A 12,785-nucleotide genomic window follows, 5' to 3' on the forward strand; every position below is an offset into this window, starting at 1 on the left:
TAAGTTTTTATTAAATAACTTTACATGCAGTTTTTCATTTTTAACTTAAAACTTAGCCTAAAATATAAATATATACTGTTTTAAAAAAATATGCAAATATTAATGTTATTTATGTGTATTGTTGTTAAAAATATAAATAAAATTAAATAAAATTATAACTCACACTATATTGAAATTGATATATTTTTTATGAGTAAAAAATACAATTTATAGTTCAAAATTTAAGTCTATTTTGCTTGTATGTCCTGCAGCAATTCGAACATTTTTTCCAGTTTCTGCTCAATATTTTGTAGGCGCCTTTCTGTATTCTGCAAACGTTGTCTGTCCCGGTGGGCAGTTGTCTTTTGATCTATAACTGCCAATGCCATTTTAACCGTTCGGCTGTCCATTTCTGAGCATTTGCCTGTGATGCAAGAGCAACAGCAGGGTAGGAATTGAACTGGTGGGTCGAGTAATTTTTTCTGACGATCATTGTCGTTGGTTGTGAGCGGCAGAAAGGAAGCCTTTGAGTTACGTATGCCATTACTACGACTCATGACATCTTTCAGTTCATAGGCATTAGCTACTGGTATCATGACTTTGTTGTTGTCATTCGGTAATATCGCGATTTGTTTACCCGCTATATAGTTTGGATAAAGATTCATTAAACGACGGCAAATTGTGCGGAATGGTTCATGGTTGACAATGAAGCTTGTGCGACCGGAATGACCAGTTAGAACTTCTTCATAACGAGTTAATAAGTTCGTCCGGCATATTGAACCATTCAGTTCAGCTTGTGCTTTAATAGCCTATAGAAAAATAAGATAGCTCGTAAAAATAAATAATAAGCTGAACATAGTTTTTACCCACCTGTGTATCGCTTACTGCTAAGCCATTCAATAAATTGAACAGAACGATTGACATGAATACCACGAATAGCAGAAACACCAAGTAGCTGTATAGTGTGTCGAAATTAATATCGCCAGCATCGAATTCGCCAGTTAACATAACAATTGTCTTGATTATAGCGGCAAAGGGGTTTGAAAATTTGTTGAATTCATCGCTTGCCTCAGGTTTCGGCAAACCATTCTCATCCAGTTCGGGCTTACCGAAAAGTATGTAAAAGCATAAACTGAATGTTATAACAAAAATGGAATACAGAGTAAAGCTTTTCAGGAAACTTTTCGAGACTGCCCGCAACATTAACATGTGAGTGGATATTGACAAGACTGGAAGAGAACCGACCAACAAACAAAGTTCCAATGCTACAAGTAGCATCGTGAATACAGCAACTACACGTTGTGTTTCTCGATCATAGCTTGGTTCGGTGCAGGTCATTATCGATAAAATAATGAGAGCAATTTCCATTAGATTTATTGGTGAACGGAAGTACATTGTTGGAGACATAATTATTTGCACTGCTTCTCGTATTATCATGTAAGCAATGCCAATCCAAGCAAATAGTCCAAATAATACGGTTACCGTTTCATGCTCACTTTCACGAAATTTGAGTATTGTGTGGGTAACTATTGAAACTGCGAAGAAAGCATATAGCAAAAAATTTATATAAAATATAACGGAAAGTCGGTGCCATTTAAGGAACAGAAAACTTGTGATAAGTGGATGCTGTAGTAAATGTCTGTGCTCTTTTGATTCGGCAATAAATGCAATAGGTGTCATTTCTTCACGTAAATTGTGTTGTATTTCTTTCTTGGTATTTGGAGTGGATTTCTGCAAAATGAGGTTCATGTAATTCATTTGTATCTCGAAATTTTCATCTCCAGGTTTTAGTCCATTAGTAGTAATACAGTTATCTAAATGTTCTTCCAGCACATCTGGCTGCATACCATCGATTGGTAGATCGCAAAAGCGGCTTTTCATACCAATGTAAGCACCATGCTTAAGTAATTCCTGTATGGCTTTTCGGTTTCGGTACTTTACTGCATAATGTAATGGTGTAGATCCGCTGTCATCAATTTCATTGACATCAACACGTTCTGAATCGAGTAATATGTAAAAACATTTATTATAGTCACAAAAATCATTATAAGGAATTTCGTCCAGTTTCTTGATAATTGTGATGAGCAGTTGATCTTGTTTTCGCAGCTTCAAATGTTCATAAGCCAATAACTTCTGCAAAGCATACCAGTTGCCCCAGATAGCAGCAATTTCAATTGCAGAATTCCCATTTTGCAGTAGATTGATACTTAGGTTAGTTTGTAATAAAACATCAAAAGCTTCATTTAAACCGCGTTTTATAGCTTCTACGAGTAAAATCATGTTTTGCTCCTGTACAGCATTTATAAGGTTTTCTTTTCCCGATACATTGAGCTGATAATCCTGAAACTGTTGTATGAATTTTTGCTCATCACAACTGCGCAAATGTGTCAATAACGAATCGAAACTAATGTCGTTGATATTACTACGTGCATCTGGCAGTGTTAGGTCTGGATATTCCTCTTTAAGTATGCGTCGTACTTCACCATCTCGATAACTATCTATATCCAAATTACTCTGTTCTAGAAATATTTGCACTAATTCGCGCTTCTGTTGTTCATTTACTTTACGATTCTTAAGTAGATAATGCAGCGGGGTCATTTCGCGTTGATCTGGTATGTTGGGCGATGCACCATAATGAAGTAAGCTCTTTATGCAGGCTGCAACTTCAGTGGCGTGATCAGGTGAAATATTTTTAGCGAGAGAGTTTAAAGCAGTTAACTGTGAGTATTTTCGATCCGTTTGTACATCTTTATATCTTAGTAATGCTGAAATTATTTTCGGATCTCTAGAATCTGCTGCGAAATTGATTGCGGCTTTATTTAAGTGTTGATTGGTCTACGAAAGGAAAAGATGGTTTATTAAATTATGTAAATGGTGGAATATAATAATAATTGAATACATAAAAACTAAATTTTTTTTACTGAAGACATGTTTTGTATAACAATTTTAAGTGTAAAATTAAGAAAAAAATCTTTCATCAAGTTTATTATTTGTCTTCGGCATTTAAAATATATAATTGATTAGAAAACTATCAATGGTTTCATCACAATAGTTAAATTGATATATAATCGTTTAATGTACTTACATAGTTTGGATTACAGCCACGTCGTAAACATTCTTCAACAAATTCACTGCATCCATTCGTTTTCAAAGCCTTTTCAAATATGCTGACATGTTTATCATCTTGTATGGCGGGGTCGGCGCCCATATCAAGAGCAATGCGAAAATCACGTATGTCACCATTTGATAGGGCGGCACCCAGTTTTAGCTTTATAATGGAATCAAAAAGAGAAAACCTTCATTAATTAAGTTTATATAACAATTAAAGTTTTTTTAAAATAAAAACATAACATTTACGTTTATTACAAATTTAAATGCGGTTTGCTCTATAATCACGTAATTGATCGAACTATTAACGTATCATACCTGAGGATCAATGTAGCCACAATTGTTAATGTCAATGGTGAATTGTTTATTGGCCATTTTTACAACCAAATAGATTAAGTCTTTTGGTGTAGTTCAGCGGCTTTTATTAAATACGATTAAAATGTTGATTTCGGTGCAAAAATATGCCCAGTCAAGTAATATGCCGTCCACAAGTGATAATAAACTGAAAATAAAAGTATTTTATAAATATATATAAATTTAAATAAAAATAGCTTAAAATAATAGTTATAAAAAATATATTTACATATGTATAAAACTCTTAACATAGGGAACTAATTATATCTCTTGTGCTTGCGGCATAAGTTCAGAGATTAAATTATTTAAATAACAAAGACCCGTATTTTTTCTATTATTCTTAAAATTCCTAGAAATGATATTACGTCGAAACTTATTTAAATAATTTGTCCCTTAAAAGTAGAGGTAAAAATATTTCAAAATTTAAAAAACATATTTTAAAAATTATTTTTACATTTTTTAATATACATATAGTGTATTGGAATATTATATTAAATTTAATATAAAAATTACATTATTTTAAATATATTTTATTTTTATTATTTTTCTTGTTATTAATTCAAGCATATTATTATTTATTTAAAAAAACATAAATTAAAGATATTTCATCATTTATATAATGATTTAAATATATTAACATTAAAAATAGATCTCTTTCAATTCGAAGATATAGTACACGGTTTTTATTATAACCAAGGTTTGATGGGTTTATTAACATTGTCAAGTTGCTTGTAATGCAGAAGATGTTAGAGACTATCATCATATATGTATATATACTTAATCGATATGGCTGTATAAATCCATTTGGAGATCTCTTCTTCTTTGTCTATATGTATGTGGGGAATTTATTGGTAATTAACAAAATGAATGAGATGTTCGCGGAGACGATTGTTGTACCTACACAGAGATGCAGTTCCAATGAAAATAAAATCAGTTTAACAGATTATATATGTATATATACAAATATATAATATATATATAAATTCGTACTTGTATAGCAAAACAGAAAAAAAATATGATTACATGGTCTAGGTCAGGGCTGTCCAGTCTAGATGCGATCGCGGGTCAATACAAATTACTGTACAGATTGGAGGGCCGCAGAAACAAATACATACGTTCATAGTTGTTATTAAAAATACATTATAACATTATAAACACGGTTATAATGTCAAAATAATGCAGTTTTACCAGTACACCAAAAAAAAAAATTTGCGTAAATATAGTAGATTAAAAACATGTCGCGGGCCGCATAAACATCAGTCGCGGGCCGTACTTTGGACAGTCCTGGTCTAGATGATTCGCAATATAGGCTAATTATTTGTTACTAATTATCTATTTACTAATTATTTGTAATATCTTGGTCGAATACTAGACTTCTGAAAGAAAGCCTTCGACTTTAACCCTGCCAGATTTATACGGCAACGAAGCGTATCATTAGGTATAAGTAAATTCGTCGGATCTCCGTGTTAATCTTATGGAAAAACATAAAATTAAAAGTTATATTTTTATATATATTGTCGATTTTAGTACAGAAACACAATGAAGTAACAGCAAAACACATAGTGAAGCCGATTTCACTAATTTTTTAGTATATAATTTATTTTAGCTCAGTGGAAAATGAAGTTCATATGTCATAAACAGGTATCTGGTGCTTGGTTTTAAAATTGCAGCAAAGCTAAAGCCAATTTTTTTCCTGTCTTTAATATATCTAACTTAAAGAGTTATTAGATCACCAGATTTTTTTCCACCAAGTTTAGTATGAATCATATGCTGGGTATTAACATTTGTATTCACTTGTGCTCCATATTTACTGAAATTTTAAAATCATTCGTCATTATATATAATAATAGAGAATTAGTAATATTTTTTCTTTAGAGGGTTTCGAATAGCAAATAAATTCGTTGAACTTGTGTTTCTAAATAAAGCTGTAGTTTATAAGTGTTCTAATTTAAAGCACGGCCAGTGCTATAGTTGGTGTCAAAAATTATATAAAAAATTTACAGAAAACCTGGAACTTGAGTAAGACACATTTCTGCAGCCTTGGCTACTTGTGGAAAAGCAAAAGTCATTGCTTCTAATTTCACAGGCACGCGTTCTAAGCCTGGCACTTGCAGTCCAAAGAATTTATATACGGAACATAAACGAATTAAGGAATTGAATATTTCCTAAGCCCATTGATGATGAATACTTGGCAATAATCGAAACCGCGTTGTATGGTCAGCAAAATTTCAATAAATTAAATAAATTTTGTTCTTGCCTTTTCTTTCTTTTAAATTCAAAACCCTCCAAATGTTAAAAAATAGCTTCTTTGTGATTATGAGGGTTTTTCGGCAAAATGAATTAAACTTTAATATATTTTTTATCAATTTTTCAAGTAGATTTAACAACCATTTCTTAAGTAAGCTTAAAATATACTTAGATTTCATCACATCTTTTTCAAATGTACGTGTGAGTATAATCAAGTCGAACATCTGTCTTGCAGTATAGACTGTTGCATGACTACTCGCATATGCTGACTTCTAGCTACAATTAATTTAATTGAGTAATTGTATGCTAAATTAGTGAAATAAACGAGTCACAGTTCATTTGATGATGGCAGCAGAATGTGTTATATGCAATTTTCTTCATAAATAAATATGAATATAAATGTGTTAGCTGTGCCTGTAAGTGCTATTTGACTTAAGAGATTTAGTAAATTATTTATGTGAATTCTTGGGCTGACCATACGGCTGCTTCGGGTCGTATAGATAATTTGTGTTATTCAAAATTTAGGTTTTGTCAACTTTTGTTGTTTATTTGTAAACATCAATTGTAGTTGCTGTGCTATTTTTGGAACTAATGTTACATATATTAATTGACTACAATATTTAAAATTTGGTTTTTTGAACCCTATCGTTATTAAAAAACATTTTTATATTATAAATGCACAATTCAACCAATAAATGTTTCCAAAGATAACTAATGATAGATATTTGGCAGTATCCGAAACAACTGTAAGTTTGCATATACTTCAAGTGGCACTGCTGTGCATAAAAGCTGATTTAAGCACAAATAGTGGCTCGTGATACCATCGATGAGATGGTTTGTACGCCAGATTGAAGAACCATCTAAAATATAGAAATCCAAAGTCTCTAACAACGTTCTTTTCAGTAGAAAGGTGAATCAAACTCATAAAAAACTTGGCTATGCTCTTAACGTTTAGAGATGACAGTTTTGTAAGGAGAGTTTGAAGAGGGCCACTTTTATTGTAGAATTTTATGTCAAATTCATAACCCAATGTTAATAACATTGTAACAGATATTTAAAATGTTGGGCTCTGCAAACTAATTTATATATTAAGGAGAAGTACAAAAATACAAAAAAAAATACAATTTCAGCATATTACAAAATTATATGAATTTATTAATGGAACGCAAAAAATTACTAATACTATATACATTTTATTAAACTTAATAAATATTTTACATTTCTTTAGTTTTAATAATTCTTTTTATAGGAAATTGTCTGCAAACCATTTGAGAATTATAAATTTACTCCATTGATAAAGTATTAATTCTGCCGTTAGATTACGATACCGATATAATTTCATTTGGAATTTTTATGCGCATGCAACTATTACTGCAGCTTTTGGAATTACATTAGTCGTATTTTAACGGTATAATTATTATTTTTCGTTTCATTGCCAAATGAGTAAATTTATAATTCTCCTATGGTTTGCAGATTTATTAACATAAAAAGACTTCTTGAAACTAAGGAAATTATAAATGACTAGTAAGTTCAATGGAATATTTAATATTGATGGTCTTTTCGTTCCGTTGGTACCTCATATAATTTTGTGATATACTGGAATTGATTTTTTTTTACATCTCCCTCATATATAAATTAGTTTGCGGAGCCAACATATTCAATATTTGTTACAATCTTATTAACATTGGGCTATGAATTCCAACGTACCACTGGTAAATAAATGGGGTTATAATTTCTTTCTCAAGTCACAAATCCTACAAAAGTCATTAAAGGGTAGAGGAAATCTTATTGTATGCTTTTCTTATATGTCGTATACCATCCACACCGATACCGTAATACCGAGTTGTTTCCGCTTTAGTTAGAGCATCTGTCTAGTATGAATTTCGTTCAAAATAAACTGGGTGAGTCTCGTGATCTGACAAGAAATCTCTTTGCCGAGACTTAAATTATATATTTTAATATTTTTAAAAATTGAAATTTTAGATTAATCAAGTGTTTACTATTACACACTTTTCTATACGCAGATACATTTTTTTTTTATAGGAGATAAAATATTTGTTTCTGAATTATTAACTGGAACAAAGACCATCTTTAGACACAGAATAGGTGTAAATGCACTAAAGCTTACTATTTTACACCATTAATATATATTTATGACGATTGCATTTGTGATAGAAAGAAATTTTTAGAATACAGATGAAATTATGGACCATTATATGACAATATATGTCGGACTAATTCAGCATAACTGCGGATAATGATTGTCCCGTCAAAGATACGCAAAAAATCGATTGAAGCCTGTAGATTCGATTCCATAATTATTGAGATATAGTGAGATAATTCAAATAGCTTAATTTTTGTATCAAATAAATAGCCTTTAATTTGATATCTAATATCTTATTGTATCATTGAATTTGGAGGTTATAGTAAGTTATACTTTATTTTTTCGGATATTTTGAATCAGTTTTGTGAGAAAAGTCAAAATTTTCGCAAAAAGTAATATATTTTCAGTAAAAGACTTTCCTTTTATCATACACTGTTTTCCTGTAATCGTGTTTTGAGGTCAATTAACTTCAATAAAAAACTTAAGAATTCTCTAGTACTTAGAAACTCTATTGAATAAATCTTGAAAAGTCGTATGATTGCATTTAGAAAGATTTAGTTAGCTAAGATCAAAGATCAATTAAGTTGATCGGTACAAAATATATTGAATTATTTCATAAACCATCACGCACTTTTACTCAAGTACAGTTTATAGTAGATATCGTGTATCCATGAAGTAGACACTCAAACATAGTAATTTAAGAGAATACAAAATAAGCCAGTAAATGTATAATTATATTTTTTGTTGGTGACGTCATTAGTCATTCCAATAGTATATTTCGGAGGCAATGATGAGATAAACGCGATCATGTTTAACAACTCAACAGAGTTTATTTTTAAGTGCTTCGTTCTCATCAAGTACGAAGTGTAGGGTTTTATAATTACTTTTGAAGTGGGAAAAATTATTCAAAATAGGTTATTTCAACAAAAAGTAGCGATTGACCATCGCTTTTTTCAAACTATAAACAATGAATGCTGAAATAATAAAAGAAATTGTAATTATTGTTACTTTTTTTCTGGTTTATGTTTAAGCCTGGTTTCGTTTGACCTCGTGTCAAGCGTGTTTTTGTCATTTATGAAGCGATCTGCACTGAAACTTACACTCAAACTAAAATGTTAGTATAATATTCTATGAGGGTATGTAAAATAGATTGTATTTAAAGTTTTGTGTGACTTATACATATTATCTTGATCATCATCATAACTCTAACATTTTATTTAATATTTTTATTTCGTATAAGAAATGTAATTCAAAAATATTAAGTGTTGCGGCTCGGAGAAATAATTATTTACACAATTATATATAAATGTTCATGCTATTTCTGATTTAATGTCTAGGCGTGAAGATGTCGTTTGATGTCATTTAAATGTAAAATGTAAGTAAAATTCATAAAATGATGCGGTTTATTTTACTATTCAAACTACGACCAATTAAAATTTTTGTTACAATTTTTTTCATACCATAAATTATGAGTATACATACTATAAAACATTAAATGTAATATATCTATGTAAAAGAGTTGATCGGAACTTACTGGAGAATATATTTTAATAATTTTTAATATTTATAAAATCACAATAAAAGAGGCAAACTTTAATTTTAAACTTTTAACATTGCTTTTATTATTTATGTTAAATACCTTACTATAATTTGATTTTATAAATATAAAAATTAATAAAATATGTACCGTTTTTAAATACTATACCATACGTCCAAATACATATTAAGCTTCTATTACACAATTTTTTACTATCATTTTTACTACCATACCATATTTGCCCCCCAATCTATAAACATAAATCATTCGTTTATGGACTAAAAAATTGTTGTAATAAACGGACAGGCATGGCTGAAACTGTAGTCCAGTTGAGTCCCCAGACTTAATTTTGAATACGTATTAAAATTTCATCACGCATGTATTCAATTATTAGAAAAAGAACAAAAATAGATGTCCAAGACCTTTTTAGATATAATCAAGATATCAAACTTGAAATCTGCTTTTGAAAAAATTTAATAATTTTAATTCTGGTCTCAATAGTAATGAAATGTTGGTGAGTGTCTTAACCTACTGCGTTTGAGATACCAGCAGTTAATCTGTTTCTTCTTAAGTGTTAGTAGACTTTGACATTTTTTTTAACTTATCTCTTCGTTATTGGTTGTTATTTAGTCTTATTTTTCATGGAAATCGTACTTTTGAAATCAGCAGTTAATTCGTCTCTTCTTTATTGTAAGTTGTACTTCCGATACCATTACTTATAAGTTACTTTAGGGTTGATAAGTGTTACTTAAACTTGTATTTCGTGGAAATCATCTTTACGTCTCTAACAGTTAATTCGTCTCTTCTTTAGTGGAAGTTGCACTTCCGACACCATTACCCATAAGTTACCTATACGTTACTAGGGGTTACTAAAATTTGTATTTCCTCAAAATCGTCTTTACGCCACCAGTAGTTAATTCGTCTCTACCTTTAAGTTGATAGGAGTTACACCATTTCGTCTTTCGTAAGTTCTCTAGTTGTATCTTCTTTAGTCGATATCGTACTTATAATGCTAATAGAACTTATAGAAGATAATATACCCTTATCTTTTAGTTACTCGCAGTTGCCTCATTTTCTTTTTTGTGGAAGTCATAATTTTGACACCAGTAGTTAATTCAACTCCTTTCTGGTGGAAGTTGTGATAACAAAACTGCATTATTAGTTTATTATACTGGAAACCGTCGTATCACTAAAGTTCTTCTTATTGGTATCATGTAAGCTAATTTAGGTACCTAAATTTTTCATATATTTTTTGCTACAAAAAAATAAAACTAAATAATATAACTTATACTCTTTGTTGCTGTACTGAGTTAGTCTCATCTAACGACTCAGTAAGTGTCATTATGAGAGATTTAGGAGGATTGTAATAGGTACAACAAATTTTTAAATATTTTTTTTTTATTTTATTTAAATTTAAGTAAATATTAATTATAAGCATTTTTATTTTTAATTCATTTCGTGCGTTTAAAAAGATATGTAAGGTCTTTAAAATATATAAATTTTTAGCAATGATCTGTTCACCTTGCTAATTAATAAAACTCTAAAAATTTTCAATGTTAATAAACTTTTATTCAACTTTTTACAGAGAGAAAAATCGGAACGTTCTCCTCAATCAAAACAAAAAACTTAAAAATATTTGAAATTGAATTTTACTTTTTAAATTCAATAAATGCACAGCCAACTGGGTCGCCACAGTACCCCCTCCTAGCGATGGAGTACTAGCAACAACGCGACACCACAACTAAGTCGACAACACCACTCTTAATCCCGAAATTCCGCTAACCTTGCTGGGAAACGCACTACTCTACCAGCTCGTGTCACTTTCGGAATCGGCAACAGGGATTCACGCCTACAATCACCAAAAGTCACTAACTGATCACCATTCAACAACGCTGAAGGCTGACGCGTTTCTGGAACAACCTGTTCAAGATCATCACACGTTAAGTACGCCGCCTTCAACCTATCATTCGAAACAGTCACCTCTCTCCCACGGCAAACAATAACAGACGTCTTCTCATTACGACTCAGCACCTCAAATGGACCTTCGTAAGGCTGCTCAAGTGGAGCTCGAGCACGATCCACTCGAAGAAAAACGTGCTTACAATTAATAACGTCACGCGGAACATACACAGATGGATGACAATGTCTTGTTGATTCAACGGATTTAACCTTAGCTAAAGCCCTTCGCAACGCCGACACAAAATCAGTCTCGGACGACTTCTGCTTGAAATCCGAAAGCATCTGCCCTGGAACACAAAGAGGATTTCCAAACAACATCTCTGAAGGACTAGCATTTAGGTCTAATTTCGGTGTCGTTCGCAATCCCAACAACACAAGCGGAAGAGACTGCGTCCAATTACTTGAGGAATGACATCGAATGGCTGCCTTCAATGTTCTATGGAAACGTTCAACCATACCATTTGCTTGAGGATGATAAGCCGTGGTATGAAAGTGTTTCACTCCAAGCAATCTCGTCAGTTCCCGAAATACAGCAGACTCAAACTGCCGACCCAAATCAGTGGTAATAGCCTGCGGAGAACCAAAACTTGCCACCCAACCGTCGATAAAAGCCGCTGCAACTTCTTCTGCCGTAATGCCCGACAGAGGCACAGCAACAGGCCACCGAGAAAAACGATCGACGCAAGTCAAACAATAACGCTTCCCCTGAGACAAAGGCAATGGACCCACAATGTCAACATGAACATGCTGGAACCGACTATCAATATCAGCAAACGAACCAATTGGTGTTTTAGTATGCCGCTGAATCTTGGACTTCTGACACGCAATGCAACTACGCACAAACACAGCTACATCCTTAACCAAACCAAGCCAAACATACCTAGCCTGCACCAATTTCCGCGTTGCTCGAATACCAGGATGAGCCAAACCGTGGAGTTTTGAGAGTACCAGCTGCCGACAGTTTGCGGGAACAAAAGGACGAACACGACTGCCTGACACATCACAGTACAGTTCAATACTCGAATCCGGCAATCTCAACTTCTTCAACCCAACACCATCTTCAGACTGGCTCTTCAGCTGAGCGAGCAACTCTGCATCAGTCTTCTGCCCCTCAGCAATTAACTCAATAACATTTGCCTCCAACTGAACCGTAGCAACCCGAGACAAAGAGTCAGCCACCGTATTATCTGCACCAGCCAGATGACGAATATCAGTGCAATACTGACTAATAAACTCCAGCTGTCTTGCACGACGAGGAGATGCCTTCTCACTTATTTGCCTGAACGCAAACGTTAAAGGTTTGTGATCCGTAAAAATGACGAAATCACGTCCCTCTAATGCATACTTAAAATGCTGGACAGCTTGATAGATAGCAGTCAACTCACGATCATAAGCACTATACTTAGTCTGCGCTGGACTCAAACCTTTTGAATAAAATGCCAATGGCTGAGTCACTCCTTTCACTACTTGTTGCAGAACAGCACCCACCGCAACGTC

The 12,785-nt window shown here is 32.3% G+C and overlaps 1 protein-coding gene across 1 annotated transcript in view; it reads right to left on the bottom strand.

The window, feature by feature from the left end:
- Nucleotides 1-153: 153 nt before the first annotated feature.
- The window catches only part of LOC119679780 (transient receptor potential cation channel protein painless-like), an 18,562-nt gene continuing 5,930 nt past the window's right edge, over nucleotides 154-12,785 (bottom strand). Inside the window, exons 2-5 of the mRNA XM_038092319.1 lie at nucleotides 3,406-3,589; nucleotides 3,065-3,247; nucleotides 850-2,814; nucleotides 154-788 (exon numbers count right to left, since the gene is read on the bottom strand). Coding sequence (XP_037948247.1) covers nucleotides 228-788; nucleotides 850-2,814; nucleotides 3,065-3,247; nucleotides 3,406-3,462 — 2,766 coding nt within the window. The 5' untranslated portion in view covers nucleotides 3,463-3,589 and the 3' untranslated portion in view covers nucleotides 154-227. The remainder of the gene's footprint in view (nucleotides 789-849; nucleotides 2,815-3,064; nucleotides 3,248-3,405; nucleotides 3,590-12,785) is intronic.

Source organism: Teleopsis dalmanni, chromosome 2 (genome assembly GCF_002237135.1).
Source record: "Teleopsis dalmanni isolate 2A chromosome 2, ASM223713v2, whole genome shotgun sequence".
NCBI classification, from domain to species: Eukaryota; Metazoa; Arthropoda; class Insecta; order Diptera; family Diopsidae; genus Teleopsis; species Teleopsis dalmanni.